The sequence below is a fragment of the Hirundo rustica genome, chromosome 11 (assembly GCF_015227805.2).
Source record: "Hirundo rustica isolate bHirRus1 chromosome 11, bHirRus1.pri.v3, whole genome shotgun sequence".
Classification (NCBI taxonomy): domain Eukaryota; kingdom Metazoa; phylum Chordata; class Aves; order Passeriformes; family Hirundinidae; genus Hirundo; species Hirundo rustica.
The window spans coordinates 10,746,682-10,766,558 of NC_053460.1; the positions used below are offsets into that span (position 1 = coordinate 10,746,682).

The window sequence follows — 19,877 nt, forward strand, 5'->3', positions numbered from 1 at the left end:
GTGCACTTCCTCTGCAGACCAATATATTATTCTAAATTGAGCTAAAGTGTTTCCGTTTCATGAGTTATATAAAGTTTAGATTTGAATTTTTAGGCAGCAGACTTGCAGCCATTCACCAGACTTTTTTCCTTTGTATTAAGAAAAGCCTAAAAAATTATTTTAAAAAATCTGTCTTACTGAAAGTAATTTTGAGTTTTTGTTGGTTTTGCTTAAAAATATATATATTTATATTATTGTAATAGCTTAAAAGAAGAATGGATGTGATCACCTTATGTTGAGTATTAACGTACATCTAAATTACGGGTCATGATTTCATCTGAAGAGGGCTGCTGAGAAGGAAGATGTAAATTTAAATTATAAGACATTTTACTAAATTTCTCCCCAGAATAACAAAAAACATTTATAAAGCCAATGAAGAGAGGAACAGAAACACTATTAAATGTCTACTAGAAATGCAAAAAGAAAAAACTGGGGTTTTTTTATTACTTTGCTATACCCATTGATCTTGATTTACAAGTTACTGTAATTGCATGTTACTATAAGAAATATCCAGTTACCACACTTTCTTATATAGATTTGTGTGTAGCACAGGAAATACTAGTGGTATTACAGGCACAGGAATTGATAGGACCTGCCTTTTAAATTATAAGCGACATATTGAATGTGATGTTTCAGCATTTTCAACATTCATATAAAGCAGTAACACTACACCATTCCAACAGCTGGAAGAACAGACCTACAGAGAGGATGAGTTTTGTGCTAAGGTGGACGAGTCAGTGGTGGTCACAACCAATCCTCCCAGTCCTATCAATCAGTGCCTGTACATGAACCACCACCAGCTGCAGGACCCTTCCATGTGCTGTTTTCTAGATGTCTTCCATTCTGGCACTGCTTTTAACATAATGCCAGTAAGAGACATTACTGAAATGAAGTTCTGGAATACAGCATGTACAAAAGCAGAAGAGATTTTATTTATTTATTTATTATTTTTGCCAGGTTTCTTTTTTTTACTGAGTTTTCATATTTTGTCTTTTAGATGGCATCCTCAAGATGCCCCCTCTTAAAAATTAGTGCAAAAAATATGAACAATAAAAAATGCAATAAAACTGTGCGTGTTTCCTTATATTGTCTTTCACCCTAAGTCAAAATGATAAAGGCAGTTCTGCTACACAAAGAAACCTAATAAAAAGGCCATTTTGAGAATACACTCTTAAGACTATTTAGAAGAGTATTTTTTTTTCCCCCAAGTAATTGAAAAGAAATACGAAGACCATGGAAATGCAGAAGAGATTAAAAAAACACCTGGCCTACAGAGCCCAAATCTGTAGCTCTTCAAAAGTATTAATAAGAAAGTGATTTACACATCATCTTCAAAAGAATGTTTAATATATCCTTTGTTTCCATCTAAACATGCTCATGATGTTACTCATTAAATAAACTAACTTTCTGATCTACCCTTCATATAGAATCTCTGAAAATACTTTAGTTACTATATAAATTCCACTAGGGAATAAAAAACACCCTTATGATCTGGTAACTCAATCAACTACAATCTAGAGTATTTTGCAATAAAAGTTAGTCCCCTTCTTTTATTAAATACCTTCTGAATCTGTTGGCCAGCATTGCTCTATATGCTCAAAGTTTCCAGTCAGGAAGGATTAGATAAAAAGTTTACTTGATGCCCTAACTGCTATTGCACAAAAATAGATTATAATAACCTTTCTAGGAATGTTTAGCTGCCACTTAAACTTCGTTTTCGCTATCCTTCTTTCCCTTTAGGCTTCTACTTTATACCTTACAAAAAAGGGAGGCACATCCAGACCACAATGCCAAAGGATTTCACATCTTAACACCTGATCTTTCTATGTCTGAACGTAATTCAGAGCACAGTTAGTCCAGCACTTTTACACGACATTTCCCTGATGACAGCGCAGAAGATTTGATGAGATAACTGAGAACAAGGAACGGTACATGGTTTTTATGATGGCTTATAAAGGCATTGCTTTTAGTATATAAACTGTGAAAGGTAAAATTCAAAAGACTGTTCTGCCCATAATGTTGGGAGTGTGACAAGTTATCCTGGGGACATTCCATGGAATATGCCTTGCAAGTCACAAGCACATAGGCAGGGAGCTCTGCAAGTGCTCTCAGTCTTCAAAGGTGATGTCTGTCAAACCAAGACACTAAACAGGCCAACATGATGTTGTCAGAAGCTTTGTTCTTGTTTTCGTGTGATTTATAACTAAATGTATTTTAACAAAAATTTTAACCAAGAGAAACAGAAGCCAAAAGTGAAAGCAACAGATTTTGTGCCAACAAACCTTAGCAACAGTTCTCGCTTCGTTTCTTTCAATGGATAAACCTCAGCACATGAGCTCAGCTGCTCAAGCAAATTAACTCAATTTAATTTTCTTTTTTTAATCCTCTACGCTTGAGACATTGAGACTCATTCTTGGAGTAAGACAGCTGTGTTCATTATGATCTTAGTATAATCCCACTACTAGAAAACAGCATGTTGGAATATAGACATAGTAGCAGAAGGAGAGAAGTGTCATGAGTAAAACTGGTGACTAATAAAATATCCACAGAATGGCATAATGATTGAAACCTCAAGGACCATGGTACCAGAAAAATTTAAGACATTCATTCACATCTTGCATAATACAGGTGTCACCTGTTAAGCCAGGCTGAAGAACAGAAACTTATTTGTTGAACATAAGAAATGCTCAGAAAAAAATGCATTAAGAATACAAAAATAATCTAGAAATACAAGGATGGGACAGAAACAGCATAACTTCTGGCAAGATCTGGGGAAATTCTAGTTATAGCCCGAAGCCTAACTTGCACTATTAATTCTGACTGCACAACAGACAGAAAGGGTGATAAATGACTATTTCTGTCTCAGGTGTAAAGTGAAAGAAACATTAAGAAAAAAATGTTCCCCAAAATACTCAAGAAGCAGGCAGAGTAGGAGTAATTTACTATATACTCCAGACAGATTTGATGTTCTCCTAAATAAGAAAAGTCCTAACTGTAAGGAAGGTATGGTAACTTATTTTAACATAGGATAATTCCCTCTATTTTCAACAAGAAGTTTAACTTCTTAGTCCTTGAAAATTACCAAGCATCAAGTAGATGTCTCCTTGGTGAAGTGGTACTGCCAACCCAGGTGTCTCTATGTCCCATGCTACCTTCAAGCCTACGTGCCAAACAGCTGGATCTCTTCCCTTCAGTTCTTGTTCATGGCTTTCTTGTATGACTGCATCTTGAGAGAGAGAAAGAGACCACAAAAATGAGGAACAGGTAAGAATCATTAATACAAAATCTGGTTTAGACTTAAAGACATCCCATATTGGTAGTCTTAATAGGCTTAAAGATTCCATAGTCTCCATTTGCTGTAATCATCATCTCCAAATTCAAAAGTATGCAATAGGTAAAAGAAAAAAAAGAAAAAAAAAACCAAAAAACACCATATGAGATCAAGAATTTGTTTTGCAACCAACGTTACCAAGATGAAAACTTTCAGTTCACTACCAAGTGAATGGTAATCAAGTCAAGGCTTGTAATGGACTCAAGGTTTTCTGGAATTCCTAAGCACATGTAACAGGAGTTTCAGTTAAGCATCACTAAACTTTTCATTACTAAAACTACGAGCATGGAAGAAAAAAAACAAAAAATGTAGCAACACTGAGATAACAATAGATAACTTCTGAAAGAATTTTAAGTCATAAGCTGCCAAAGCATTTTAGGAACAATTTAATTTGTTTATGTACTCACAATTTCATCAAATCATAAACTGAGGAAAGGTAAGGTGAAATAATGGTTACAAAACACAGTCTGGACCAACAAAGCAAATCTTGGAACCATCTCTGCCATTCTTTTCTCAAAATTACTAGTCAAACATGCTAGATAACATGTGCAAGAGCCAATGAAGCTTCAATGCATTTGTCACAACACTTTTCTTATCATTATGCAACATGAATGTGTTGAGCTTGGGGAAAAAATAATCCACTGCATAGAAATAGTATTTAGAGCTTAATCCCTCAGAACTATTTTCATAAGCTTACTTCACTGCAGTATAAATTGAAAGATACAGTCAGCATTTATAACAAGGTATTTGGGAGCTATGGTGTAACAGTTTTACAGCTTAAGGAACAGTGCATTTTCACAGAGGAGGGATGAAGTTTTAATAAGTAGTTGGCACAGAACAACAGTAAACACTTAGAAATTAACTATGCACCATGCCCAATTCTTGCCTACAACTTAGTAACTGGGTCCATTTCACTGTCCACTTGAAATGTGTTTTCATGTAATAATTTTTAAAACCTTTGTCTTAAGTCTAGAAGAAAAATATTAAAGATTTATAGCTCTTATTATAAGAGGCACACATAGAGTGTGACTACAAACTCACACTTTTAAAATATTCATATCATTTATCTCACATGGTTACTGCAGGTTAGCTGGGGGCAGCCTTTAGAAAATTAAGGCAATTTATTAACTATTATGTCAATGAGATGTCTAAATTCAGGGAGCGGAGAGACAAAGCCTACTAAAGAGCCAATCTAAATGTTCCTAAGTGAAAACTCTTACAGCCCCCAAGTTCCCTTCCTTCACTGCTGCAGTTCTCCTCCAAGTGAAGCTCTAGCTCAGGAGCAGCTCTGGACCCTTCCATCAAGGAACACACAAATGAGAAAACAAGAGCTAGCAAATACTTAAAAAAAATCAATACTAAACTCTTCAAGGGGCTCTCATATTTTCTACCCTGTTCAGATAAATCGTAACTTAATTTAAGAAAATGTTTTCTGAAAACTGCAAATAGGATGGCTTTCAAGGCATTTTTAATGCAATACATCATGGATATTATAAAAATAAGTAATCTTTCTGGGTTAACTCTCTCTGTTATGCTGCTTTCCCATTCACTTTGGCAGCAGCACTGTTCACAATATGGCACCAATAAAATATAGAACTACAATCAGAGACAGCAATTTCAATCAAAGTTTCCTGGGGTCTCCTCATAAATCCAGCACCTTTGGAATGTGCTCGTTAAAATGACTTATTTTTTGCAGTTTGATAAATTTTTTATTGCCTAAGTACTGAGTTCAAATACAGCTCAGAGTCTCCTTTTCTCTATATTCTCAATTATTGCACCTTATAATTATCAGCAGCAATTGAAACTGATTGCTCCTACCATGTTATTTTGGTAACAAATGGAAGCAAGCTGCTACTTGCTTTTAAATGCAAGCTACCCTGAAACTGAGAGCAAGGGGAAAATATAGACACCTTAACTTTTGTGGCATATCCCTAAGTAGCGCTGACAAAATTTTACATAAAAAGAAGTTGTTATTAAATTCTCTATGGCACCTCAAGAATGACTGGATGATGTATATTTATTGATATAATTACAGTTGCCATTTAAGTGAAAACATTTGGATGCATCTAAATCATAAGTATTTGAGAATAAATCACGTGAATAAATTACGGATCCCACACCCATCACCTTAAGAACACAAATCTATTTTGTAGTAAGCCATACAGAAATGGTCAAATATAAAAATATTTAATGGAAGTATAACAAAACTATGCGCAGATTTGAATTCTGGTCAGCTGAGGTTTACAGACTTGGGACTGCAAGAAACCTTTATGCTGGAATCCCAAATAAAATGGTGCAATGAAGTAAAAAGCTTACCACAATATAACAACAATACCTCATCAAACCTGTAATTATGGTAGAACCATGAAAGAGAGAATGTAGCTGCAGAAAATTGGCCACAGCATTATACTTTTAACTAGACAGCTCAAATTTCAGAGATGTTCCAGCACTTAGATCTGATCTTATCAGGTTTGGGTCAGGGTTAGGTTCAGAACAATATGAAACATGTTTTCCTGGAACTACTTTGGTTATTGTTCCAGAGCACAGAAGGGAAAAGTAGCTTTGAAAGGTTTCTTTGCTATTCGGCTCCAAAATCTTCCAGAGTCTGAGACTTTTTTGATGCTCTGAAATCTAAATAATCTCTATTCAAGTCAAATGGCAATGCCAAATTATAACCTAAATGTAACCTTACACACCATTTCTTAAGATAACACAATCACTGCCAACACACTAAGAACACGGACTGTAAGCATTTACTTCAACATTAAATCCAACTGACCATTGTTTTTTTTTTTTTTTTTAAGATTGATTGATTTTTTTCCCAGAATGTAAAAGAATTTGGGCTAATGTTCCTCAATTAAACTAATGCATACATTTCTACTGTCTTTCAATAGCAATTTATGTGTGTTACATGCAAGAAGTGAAAGAAGCAGAGCATGCTTTGCTTCTCGGCAGCTGTTGGGAAAGATGAAGTATCTACCCAAAGTTATTTCCTCTACCTCATTACTGAAAAGCCATAGTGTAAGAGGTTAAATTCTATTAACACTTAAAATTTTCTTACAGCTGACACTCATAAAACTAAAAAATCTTAAGATTTTGCCAGCAATCTTCTTATCAACTCATGTTTGGAATGCTGTATCCAGATATATCAGGAACAAAAGCACTAAAATAAGAAGAAACAATATTCTGTCATCCCTTCATTTCTGAAGGAGAGGCTGTATTTGATCAGTGAGAACACATTTAAAAGAAACCCCACAACTCACAACAGTCTATTCAAGTGATGATTTCTTTTTGGACAACAGGGATTATAATCTATTATTGTGAAAGTTAGTGGATCACTAAAAATTTGTGACTCTCAGAACATAAATCAAACTGATCAGACCCTACAAGTTAGAGCTGTGACCATTTCATGCACTTACTCATTTTTTTAAAAGTAATATAGAATTTTCTATATACCACTTCTGTTATTTCGGTTACAAGCAGTTATTTCTGTTATATTATTGACATATTAGAAATCATTCCAATCCTGCAAAAAACATCTACTCCTGACTTTTATCCATTAAGCAGTACCTAAAGAGGGTTACTGGTCAACTACAAAGTTAGATTGAATTCAGTGCTGAACAACTTCTCAGGATTTTTTTTTTTTTTTTTTTAATATGGCGGGGAAACACACATCTGTAGTGCATCTCAATTATTTTTATTCCAAATTATATGAAATAGCCATCATTAGGCTACACGCCAGGATGATGCTTCTAATTTCACAGAGTAAAAACATACAAATAGCATTTTACAAATGAAACATGCACAAACGGTCCTTGAAGATTAGTCATCCCTGCAACTGATAGTAAATTTGTTAAACCTTTTAACATTACCTTGTCAGCAGACAGAGCCAGTTGTGCAGAAGTTCAAAAGCTAAACAGCAAGGAAGCCTTAGATCAAGAAAGCAAACTAGATATATTAAAGAATCTAGAGAAAACTACTGATCTCTTTCTCTGTGGGAAATCCAGGTAAGAGAAAAATGGACACACTTCAAGTGTTTACATTTTTTTCTATATCCTGTAAGTACATAGCTGAAACAAGCCTATTTCAAAGAACATCTTTAAATTTAGAACCAACTAGTGCTCTGCTAAGTAACAAAACTTCCTACAAAACTTACATTGACCTGATGGAAAGCTAGTCATTAGGAACTTTTCATGGATAAAATCCAATTTTTGAAAATGCCTTTATTCTACTGGAGTGCAATCCACTTTTATAACTGCAGCAGGAAATAAATATGTGTTATTAGCTTACTATATTAAAATCCTGAACATTTTTTTTACCTCCATGTTCTCAGGTGATAGGATACTTGTAAGCTAATGTGCTATTAAAAATGCTGAATTGGTCAAAATTTGAAATTCCTGTTCCTTGATAAATTCTAAAAAGTAAACTAATTCCAAATACTGTTATTGGCAGTATAATTGAACATGCATTCTGCAACCTATGCAGTTCTGCATATGTACCCTGACTACCACTCATGCACCTTCATACAGCATGCACACTAAAAGGAAACCTCTCAAACTTTTAGGACACTCCATTCTCATCATTTGACAACCTACTCTTTACCTAAAGTAATGTAAGTAAAAGCATCAAGCAAAACGTTTACTGCATTTTGTTGTTAGAAATGTACTTCATTTGAAGTTGCTTCGAAAGAGTTTTTACACTGGAAACAAGAAAATAAACACTGATAGTAATTACAATATCAACTTGTTCCAATATCTTTATGTTGATGTCTAAATTTCTTTTCTGGCATATTGAAAACTGTTTCTACTCCAATTAATACTGATCAAAGTTTCAAACATGAAATTTTCATTATGGCATCAAGCAATGAGCAAATGAACAAGAAAAGAAGTTGTTTCGATTACAGTAGTATCTTTTTTAATGCTATTTATTGTACCTACCAGCAAGTAGGTACAAAGCAAACACTGACAAAAAGATGTAAATGAAAGCAAAAAGAAAACCATATAACCTGAGCTGTGCATCTCTAAACAGCCTGACAGAGCTGCCATAGCTCAGCAAGACTGCTCGACTCCAAGGGCTCCTGCTGCTCAAACTCTGCCAGCCTGGGGATTCTGCATTTGCAGCTGGGTAGATCAGCAGCAGCCACGCAGCTCTGGGAGCTTCCACACGCAAAGGCTGCCACAGACCCTCCGTGTCTGCAGCACCTCAGAGACCAGTGAGGATTTGAGGAATTGAGAGCTGACAGAACAAACGTGCAGGACCCGGCAGAAAAGAGTACCAAGCCAGTTACAACTAAAATCAACATGCTTAATTTGTGTTTGCATTTCCCATAGAATCCGTGTTTTCTCCCAGAAAATTACTAATCCAGCTCATCTACATCTTCTAAGGAAAAAGAGCTCCAACAAAATCTGACCACACTAACTCTTTTTATTATGTATTCTGTAATGACTCTGTGACAGTCTTTTCACACTACACTGAGAATTCAATGATAATTCAATGCTAAATTAATTAATGGAGTAAGTACAAATAAAAGATGTCAGCATAAAAACTAAATATATTTGTGGAAGATAAGAGAAGTCAAGACATGTTTCTACAAAGATATAACAATATTCTTCAAAAAGATGTTGAGATCCTCATGTTTCAAAGTTATGGAGACCTGAAATATAGATAGGAAATATTGAAAGTATTTGTGAACTGCAGAAATCATCAAAATATTAACACAATATAGAACTGAAAGAATAATGATATAAACATTGATGAGCTTGTAACCACTAGCATTGGAATGCTGTAAACAGAAAATCAGAAGAGCAAAAAGACAATCTATTTCTCTAAAATCAAATCCTCCTGGATGCAGTGGGTACAAAACTTTAACACAAACAGACATTTACCAACACTTCAGTTACAAAACCATATTCCTAAGCTATAAACAGGATCCATTCCCTCCAATTTCTGAATAAGCAGGTTTTGGGATAACCCCATGCTTTAGGGATACATGATGACAGCCACACCCTGAACACAGATGGGAGTGAGCTGCTGGCACAGAGAGCTGGACTGCAAAACATCTCTCCATGATGCTCCACAGCCACGGCAGGCACCTGAAACTCCCTCTAAAGCTCAAGAATCTGACTTGAGCAATGCAAAACCAGAAAAATTTCAAGTAGTGAATTTATTTTTTTTTATGATAGAACAATCAATTTATTTACTAAAAAGATCCTGCTTTCTTTGTTTTCATGTCTATTTCCAAACTTTTCCAAAAAAATACAAACTTTTAATTGTAAGTGTATTCGTGAAAAAAATCTTGTATTTGCCAAAAACATTTATTGTACATAGATATCAAAATAATTTTTAGCCTAAACATATAAAATATTTCTTTCTACCCACTACCCACATCAATCAAATCTTCTACAGAATTTGCAGTGGTTTTAAAACACCATAATTTTTACTTATTTAACTTGCTGAATAAAGGAAAGAAAATCAACTGACAAGTTATGAATAAACATAGCAGCTTTCATTTTTGTTAATTTATAGCTCTCTGAACATAGAGGGACTCACTTTTTCCCCCTCCATAAGCAAACTTTATGTTAAAGTGAAAAAGTTTTAAGCATACTACAATAAATTCTCGTACAGTATTATTACTTCAAGTTCATGTTTAGGTTTCTTTAAGTTAAAATCCTACTGAAAAAATATTTCTCTACAGTAATAATGGAAAAAACCCTAACACATCTACTTGACACCATTGACAAATAGGACAGAAAGAAGTTCATGAAGAAAATTACACTTTTACCAGTCAGGAAATCTCTTCTACTCAATTTGCTAAGCCAGTTGATATTTTATATCCAGGAAAATGTAAATAATATGACTTCAGTTGTACATTAAGTAACAAAGTGACACACAGTTTCAAAACTAATAACAAAACCAATAAGAGAATGCACGTGGGAGTATAAACTATTATTTTTATATTACAGTCTTCAGCCAAAACCTACTGAAGTCAACACAAATTCTTCACCTGTTCTAAAGCGAACATCACAGGATTTTTTGGAAGAAGAAAAAACCCATTGTGAATTATGAAACATAACACTTGCAAATTCAAATCAAGTGTCTAAATTCTAATCTTATGCTTGCAAAACTAAGAGTAATTAAAAAAATATCCAGGCCTTTATTCAAGCATTTTTAGGAAAAATACAAACAAAAAAATCCTCATGTCTGCTCTTCAATAAAGATAAAAATGGGACAAGTACTTTAAACTAAAAATGAAATATTTAATGATCCTTCAACTGCACTTTTATCACCACCACCCCTAAAATACTGTATGCAGTTGGTTTTAAAATAAGCAAAAGCCTGCAAAGCCTGTCAGACAACAGTTGTTTTAAGGCAAAGTGTCCACCCTTCCCAGCTAGAGAAATGTTGGCAAGCCCTCCATAAAGCACACATTAGCACTACAGCATGCCTAGACAAAATGCATATATTTCTAAGTAAACACAGTAATACTTCTATTCAAAACCAACTGAAAAATGATATTTCTAAAGAAAGAAGGGTAGTAAAATCAGCATCAAGCAAAGCAAGTCTGTATATGATAAATAACACTACGAAAATGGTGATCCCAAGCACAGTGAAACATTTTACAGGATAAAAAACATGTACATGCATTAATCTAAGAAAGGTATTTGACAGATTTTGATTTCCTGGCTCTTAGGCAGGGAGTTAATTACACCAATTTTTAAATCTAGCTAGCGAACAACTGCTATGCCAGCTGCAGTAAACACGGGTATTTTGTACAGGTTTTAGTGGAAATAAAGCTAAAGCTCAAATACAAAAGGCACCACAATGAGTTCAGAAGCACGTGACAAGTCTAGACCAGCATGCAGGTGTGCTGATGTGTGCATACACAAGGGAACACAGGAGAGGGAGCTTTGGGGATTTCAGGTATTTCTGTGACTGCTCAAGTCCCATCACTCACCTTCACAGCTGTAATTGTACACAGCCACCGTTGACCTTTCCACCAGATTCTCGTCATGGTGCCAGCTCACGGCCATGTTCCCCATTCCAAAGTAAGGTTCTTGTTTCAAGTACAGCATTTGTAGTGGATCCATATAATTTAGTAAAGTCAAGTTATAAGACGTTCTATTCTTTAGACTTCTCTCATCCTCTGGTACACCAACACTGCTTTGATCTTTTGAAACAGACCCTCGCTCCGTAAAAGAAGGAGCAAAACTTTGCTCCCTATCTATTACAGTAGTAGCTTCAATTTCTTTGGTCTCAAGCAAATTTTGTCCTTGTAATGCCTTGACAGCTTCAATATGCAAGTAGTCATTAAGTCTCATTAATGCTTTACAAGCATCATGTATTTGAGGACTGCAATATTTTATATCATAGCCTTCTGTAGGCCAAGGAACTGTAAATAATCTTGTGTTCAAGTACTTATAAGTGCATCCTGGGTTTCCAATTAATATGCGAGACACTGGAGTAAAAAAGTCTTTTCCTTTGATCCTTACAAGATCTTGAAAGAAGCAGTTGTGTTCTCGCAAGGTCAGAAAGCTTTCCTGTACCATCTGATGGAGCTCTTCAGGTACTGTATCAGATTGCCTGAAAATCAGCTTGGAATACTTGGTCTTCCACTAAAGGAGGAAAAAACCCAAACAACAGAAAGAGGAAAATAATTATTCTTTTTACAAGAGTCAAGATATTTCAAGGCAAGGCAAGCTGTCAAGTTAACAAGAATGAGTCTGAAATGTGGTAAAGATATAGATGCCAGCGTTCTTCCTTTATTTTCATATTTCAGTATATTGCAAAAACTGCGGATATGTACCCGTGACTTCAACCAGGGCAAACCTCCAAATAAATAAATACAAAGACTTTAGAACAATTCAGTAGAACATAAGCTCATTTGATGAATTTGTAGATAATGCCACTTTTAAGTACAATAGAATATCAAGCAGTAAGAAGGAGATTGCTCTTTTTTGCAACGGTTGCAAAGACCCTTCTGTTTCATTCTGGTATACAGAAATCTAGAAGGCTACATGGTAAACTCAAATAGCTTTATATAACAATACTTTTCAGGGAAAAATAACAAAATCATGATGTACATTTTAAAAAAATGTGCTGTTAACATTCTGGTGCTTTCTATTTTTACATTCCTCAGTACCTGCAAATTATCTCTCATTTCATATAAAAGCTCTCTTTTCGATACCAGAAAATGTCCAAACTTATTTTTCTCCCCAGCTCCCTACCTGTAGTGTCCTTTTTCCTCATATCCTCTTGTGACCACACCAGTAGCAGCTGGAGTTCAGAATCCAGCAGTGTGTGGAGGCAGCAACTCCCAGCAAGGTATAACACTGCTAATCAGCAGCTTCTTGCTTTGTATGCACAATACTGCTTCCCACTCCAGGAAGGCTTGGATAATTTTATTTTGTTAATCTGCTTTTCTAAGGAAGTGAGTATCACATAATCACACCTTTTATTGGTGGCCTGTAAATCTGCTTTAACTAATGCTGAGACTGTTTGGCAAACCAGGCAAAGGCTAGAGAGTAAGCTCTTTAAAAGAGTGAGCTCTTACGTATTGCATTAAAATTAATAGATAAATAAAAGAAACAGATGCACACTAGTGCCCTCCGAAAGGGAAGGGCTGCAATGGGAGTGTATCAGGCATGAATTAGCACTTGTGAAGCCCCTAAGGACTCCTCACACCTATTTCCCTTTGTCCAGAAATCAGTCAGTAGTTTGGAGAAAAGGTAGGTAGTGATGGTGGTGTGGGGACACCAGACTGACATCTGAAGGCATTAGACAATGGGGCAACAGCACATGGATGCACAAACCGGATCTGCCCAAACTTTTATTAGTCTAATAGCTTATGTTCAAAGTGCTTTTAAAAAGACAAATAAAAGTCACCAGCACAAAACACCACAGTGACCTACAATCCATCTGTGAGCTCCTTCTGGTACAACTCAAACCCTCTTTACTAGTTACTATCTACTCCCAAGTCTCATTTGAACCTGCCTTTCAGGAAATGAATTTTAAAATCCAAAGAACGTGCCCTTAAAAAAACACAAACCAGGCAGTAAGTATGCACATTTTCCACTGCATGAAAACAGATTTTTGCATCATAATGCACTGTTATCCTAGCGCACTGAAGTGCTGGCTTTATAGGATCATTTGTTTCTACTAAAAAGGAGAACATAAAAGGAAGCCTATTTTAAAAACAATGATTACATATAATAAATCTTGGTTTATCTATAAACCTCGCCACCATTCCTTGTGAAATTTTAACAGTGAAGCTAACTCCTTTTCTTAATAAATTCTTATGGTTCCAAAAACTAGCTTCCTAGAGAGAGGGAAAAAAACCCTGTAACAGTATCTGCAGATAATAATTTCTGACAATCGTATTTACATGCTTAGCTTCAAACACCAAAGCTCGAAAACAGTCCCAGATCTGTGTGAAGATCCCCCTACAACCCCAGAACACAGGATGACAGCTTTCTTCCAAAGAAGCCAATCCAAACTTGATCAACTAAATTCTCCTGAGTTCGTCAAAAGCCTGAAATGACTTTTTTAGAGGCCCTGAACTACCCCTTTTGTTTCTATCAGTGCCGTGTATCTCCAGCCTTTGAACAGTACACTGAAAAAAATCCTCAAAAGCAACAACTAGTGAAATCAGTAACTGTAAATTTAAGACTAGAAGCTACAGGCTGCAGTCAGATGTGAAGGTACAGGCTGATGGGAATCATAAATATTCTTTCATAATCTTACTTAAGAATGCCAGAATATTATGTGTTGTGACATATAAAGATTATTACTTCATTATTTCTTTTACTGTGCAAATGCCCTGTATGAAAGAAAGAGCTCTAACAGTTCTATAGCAGTACCCCAATATTTCTTTATATCATTCTGTATACTGGACATACTCATACCACATTACATATGCTATTATGGTATATTTAAATAGTCACTAATACTATATATTTTTAAACTATTTATATGCAAATATAAACACACTGATTTTCTGACACTTATCACACACGCAAAATTCAAAACAATTATTAGAAACAGAAGGAGAGAAATAACAATATGACGTAAAATAATTAAATCCCAGAAAACATGCACTAGAAAGGAAGAACACAGATTCTACAAAGGTAACAACACTGTATTCCCCTCCTCAACTGCAGAGGAAATGCCTTGCACATTTTGCTGCCAGCCAAGTCAGAGGCCTGTTACCTTTGGGTTGTGCTTTAAGTTCACATGCTTAAGAACTATTTTATCATTAAGGTATCTCAAAAGAAATCAGGAAGTGGAAACACATTTCTGACACATGAAAACAGCCTGGTCTTCTTTAAACCCCCAGCCAGTGCCTGTGCTATGCCCTCCATAAGGAAAGAATTACAGGATCAGAACATGGGGTGACTGCTGGGTTCACACTGGACACCTTGTTGTTTTGGGGGGATGGGGAAGGGCAGTAATCTTGTACTCTGCGTTGTAACTCTGACAGCCAGTATTAAAGGTCAGCTCACTGTTCACTCTGAAAGAACTGGCAGCATTACAAGCAACTACAGCACAAAAAAAAACCAACAAAACAAAACAAAACAAACCCCCCCCCACCACAAACAAAACAAAACAACAAAACAAAAACAAACAAACAAACACCCACACTTGATGCTCAAATCTTCTTGTGAAAGTTACACACAAGATTTTAAATATGCTTTGACTTCTGATGGTGATACTCAACACAGAGAATCAACCTATGAACTTGAGTGACAGAATAAAGTTAGGAATTAGCAATAAAGACCCTTGATAAGCAAACTGCCATGTGCATCATGAAGTAATAGTCTGTACTTCAGTATTTGTGAACGACCTTGTTACAGCCCCTTCTTGTTCCGTACTGGCTTTAAACATTATATTGTTTCAGCTTATGGCTTGGGGCCCATTTCCAAAATCCTTTATCAGAAAAAACACATTGAAAGAGGATGTCAGTGGAAGTTTTGCTTGTGATAGGATTTCTTACTTCTGTTCAGGCTGTACACTTCCACACCCAAAAGGATAAGATAGTTTTTTTTAGTTACATCCCACCTAACTTTTCCAACACATTCAAAGAATACTGTTTTGTAAGAGGTAGATCCTTCAAGGAGTAGGGCAGGTCTGTCCAGGAAAGACAGACTACAAAACTAAACTGTATGTGATGTTTTACTTTGCCAATATGTTGTCTTCAAGCTCTCACCCTTCCACCCGTCTTTTCCTCTGCAGCTGTAGTGCATTTAAGCATAGTGGAACCTGCAATTTCTACAGCTGTGATTCCAGTAACATTTCATAACCACCACAGATTTCAAAAGGTGTTTGTGACGCTTATGATTAGCATATATACTTAAAAATATCTAGCTTGCACACCTACACTGCATAAAAAGTGTAATTCCGTATCTGCAAAAAGAATGTATGGAAACTTTATTAAGGATTGAGCAGGTGTGATTTTACTGCTTATCTTGTTCCTGTTGTCTTCTATATTTATGGGTTACTGACCCTGAGCAAATGAGATACCACTTGAGCAACCTTGGCTCCACCTTCTCTTTTCACATCAGCTCCATGAGAAGCTGAATTTAAAAAGATGTGAAAAAGAAAAAAAGATGCTGGGCACAGCAGCTCTTGGCAGCATCAGAGGCAGAAGAGAACCAACAGGAGGGGATGTAACAGGACTAGGAAAGAGAAAAGTCACTGCCCAATTCTTTAAAAGAGAGAAGACGTTCTTCATGAGCATTAAGTTTAAGATGGAAAAGAACGTGTTTGGGTATTTGTGTAAAGAAAAAAGAAATAATAAAATCCATCTGTATCACTTATAAATTCTCTCAGCTCTTCTACACTTGCAAATCTTTGAGCCATATATCAACACAAGGCAGGCACCACTCCTGTGTTGTGCAACGTCAGCATGGTCACTGGAGCTGTTCAATCAACCAGGTTATGCTTATGCTTTTTCTCTTACCATGATCCAATCTGATCTGATTGAACCTACCCTGAGTCCTGTAGCTGATCTAGAAAGATCCAAGACAGATGCAGAAAATTCTATTTGTTCATTATTTTCTTGCATACACTCACTCAGTTTACTACTCACGTGGTTACTGCGCCTGATCTTACTTCTGCTTGGGTTTGTTTGAGGCATTCCAGTCTCCACAGTTTGTTTTGTAAGCAAAGTATTAACAATTACTTATTGTTGGAAAGTAGAATTAAGCCTCCCAAACTTTAAATTTTTATGTTAATATTCCCCTTATTTTGCCAAAGGTGAGCTATAGAGGTCTCTTCACCACTTAGAAAAAAAAATAAATGAAAGAACGGTGACATGTATTTTGCTTGAACAAAGCATGAAAAAACTGTGATTAACTGTTATACATTACTTGTAGTGAGGGCACACACATAAAAATAAAGAAAGTTCACCAAGTTCTCATTTGTGAATATCCCCGTTCTAGAGATCTTATTTCACGCCACCTGGAAGTGCATGATCAGCCATCAGGACACCTTTTTTCATATCAGATTTCACAGTGTCTCTTTGAAGGAAGATTTATTTGTTGTTCAGTGCAAACAGCCACTTTAGTTTAAAATGATTTAAAAGAAATACTTTACCAGCTGGTGGAAATCAGCATCGGCTGGTGTCAGATATGGAAGTCTATTCTCCCCAAGTTCCTCAAGAAGCTTTTTCTTCTGTTTTGGAGGGATAAAATTGAAACAGAAAATTAGACTGAAAATCAAGATATAAACAGAAGTATAAAAGTAGTTGTATTTAAATGACAAAACTAGGCGCAATTACTTTTCTTACTACCTTCAATTCTGGAAAATTAAATAAGGAAAAATGAATAAAAAAAATACTCAGGGAAACTCCTCTGCTTACAAAGCAGTAATTCAGTTTAGGTAGTTTTAGAGCTCATGAGTACTTTTACTCCCAAGTTCTTTTTTGGATAATCAGTCCTTGTTACACTGATCAAAGTCCATCTCGGCCGTATGTTCTTCAGATCTATGCCTACCTTATAACTACACATTAATTTCTTGTTTCCCTTCCATTTTCTTTTTCACTTCAATTCGTGCAGCCAATATGTACAAAGCTCAATAAATTGTGTTATTGATTTGCCAAGTGCAAGAGATGAGTGAAGCATGCCATCAGAATTTTAGGAATCAAACAATCCTAATCCATGACAGGTCCGTTCACACTTATCTAGTCACAGACTAACTCAACACTCAGTACAAATACAACTCAGTATAAATACAGATCACCTACAGTGTAAAAATTATTACAGTGGCAGTTCTGGCCTTAATGGACTCCTTCCTCTCCTTCTTTCTTTTAGCTTGTTAGGATTGCTTTGATTATAAACTTACTTGCAACTCAACTTGAATATCAACTTACTTGCAACTCAAAGATCATAAAACTGTATCTGCTGTAATGCTTAAATCCATAACAGGATTTAAATTCTTATTTTTATTGCAATATTTTCAATTACATAAACATTAGCACGAGAAACAAGTCAATATTTTTATGTTGTAAGAGAAAGACCAGATGGAAATGGAATACTGTTTTTAAAAGAATATTAAGGGTATAATACAAAGGGAAACGGTAAATAAAAAAAAGGTATGACTAACACTTTCATAAAAACCAAGTTCAAAACAAGGTCAAAACAGATCTGTGCTATTCTGGCACTACCATTTAAAACAGGAAGAGAACACATGTCTTAACTAACTCCTGGCTTACAGCAAACACATAAACAAGGAAAGCTGAGCTACGGAGTACAACTGCACATTCTGTGACAATGAATTCCATTTATTCAAATCTAAGCATCGAGAAAGACAGAGGCTGAAAGTCAGGTGGAAGTGTAGAGGATTTTCAGGTTCATAGATCAGTCAAACTACAATAAGAGCAGGTGGCTCTCACTCATCTCCACGCTCACAATGTGCTGAGCACCAATTCTTAACAAGCCTGAGAAGAGCAGCACTGACATTTCTGAACTAGTGGAGTTATTTCTTTATGTCCTCAGTTTTCTTTGGGGACAGGTTGTTGGTATGTTGACATGAAGTCATCGGTGAAGCTCAGCAGATTGTAACTTCAGATTAAGTTGGCAGAAAATGACACATTGCATTTTCTAAAACAATTACACTCCTCTGTTACCAAAAGCTTGCCAGAATTTTATTACATGGAATTGCTGAAAACATTAGAGTGGCTTTGTTATCTGTAAGAGAAACAATATTAAACTGCAGGGAAAATAAATAAATAAATAAATAAGATATTTTAACACGGACTCACATCTGTGGGAAGAAAAAAAAGTGGGAAGAAGAGAGATTCTGACAATTTCTTTGTCAAATATCAGGCTCTCTGCAGAAAGCTCACAACATTAAAATGCACTCTTGTGTATAGGTAGTAGTAGTTCACATTTGATTGTCAGATCTGGCTAAGTGCTGCTCTTCAGCTTGATGTGCAGACTAATACACACAGCTGGGTGGTAGAACATGCTGCTCATCTCTTATGCAAGAAGCTGTCACACAAATGTCAAAACCATCAAGCTGTTCACAAATACCTCCAAAAAGTAAAAAATAAAAGGAAAACTGAGTATCTGGCTATACCAGCTGGCTGATGTGAAAGTCTAAGCAGGGTTACATAAGCATTGTTTATTGGCTCTTCAAACACATAACTCCCTAAGTAAAAACTAAAAAATGCTTTTACTTGAAGTTATCAGGCTTCTTAAAAAGCATTTTTCTAAATCTGTGTTTTAAAAAATATCAGCAGTGTAATGGTTTATTCAGATATCAAGATTATGTTTCTTATGTTTTAAAAAATAATGTGATTTTTACACAGACATTAGTGATGCCAATACATGAAAGACAATCTAATGTGCACCATCCCATCACCATGCACTGTGCTGCTTTAGAAACTTTGTTAAGTGTTCATCTTGAGCCTTCAGAAAGGCAAAAACCTCTGCAAATACTTATTCTGTGGGCTGCTGTGAGCGTTACTGGACCTGTTGAAGATCAGAATGAAGATCAGAAACACAAACGAAGATCAGGAACACAAATGCCCAGGTTTTAGAGTGCACAATGAACATTCCGCAGACATTAATCCCTGCTCGTTTATTATTAACAAATAGGATTATTAATGAGACGGTTGTAAAATTCAGCGAGTGGAATATGAATCATTGGAATCTCAAGCACTACACATGTAATTATTTATTTCTCCTGGCAAGAGAAGTAACAGAAATGCAGCTAAAAGGTGAGGGCGCAGAGAGGATGGTGTAGCAGCTTTGGAACATCATCTCCATTCCCAGCCTACAACAGCCCCTCTGCCTCAACTCCTTTCATCAGGAGTTCTTAAAGCATTGCCTATTTTTCCATCTTAAAAAGCCTGCAAACTGCCTGCTGCATTTTTTACACTTCTTACACTACTTGGGACCAGAACTAGTAAAACACTTGAATTTTTTTTGTTTTTAATGCAACCCAAAGTTTTTGCAGAAATTTCAGGGATAGGTCTTAAAAACAAGAGCCACTATTCAAAGCATAAGAA

At 35.7% G+C, this 19,877-nt stretch overlaps 1 protein-coding gene across 7 annotated transcripts in view; it reads right to left on the bottom strand.

The window, feature by feature from the left end:
- Positions 1 to 19,877, bottom strand: part of FTO (FTO alpha-ketoglutarate dependent dioxygenase) — a 322,975-nt gene that overhangs the window by 266,712 nt on the left and 36,386 nt on the right. For all 7 annotated transcript variants that reach the window (XR_009208215.1, XR_009208214.1, XM_040075506.1 and 4 more), the window contains exons 2-4: positions 16,961 to 17,038; positions 11,325 to 11,982; positions 3,122 to 3,265 (exon numbers count right to left, since the gene is read on the bottom strand). Coding sequence is in view for 5 of the 7 variants with exons in the window: in XM_040075506.1 (XP_039931440.1) it covers positions 3,122 to 3,265; positions 11,325 to 11,982; positions 16,961 to 17,038 (880 nt within the window). In the remaining 2 variants the exon portion in view is untranslated. The remainder of the gene's footprint in view (positions 1 to 3,121; positions 3,266 to 11,324; positions 11,983 to 16,960; positions 17,039 to 19,877) is intronic.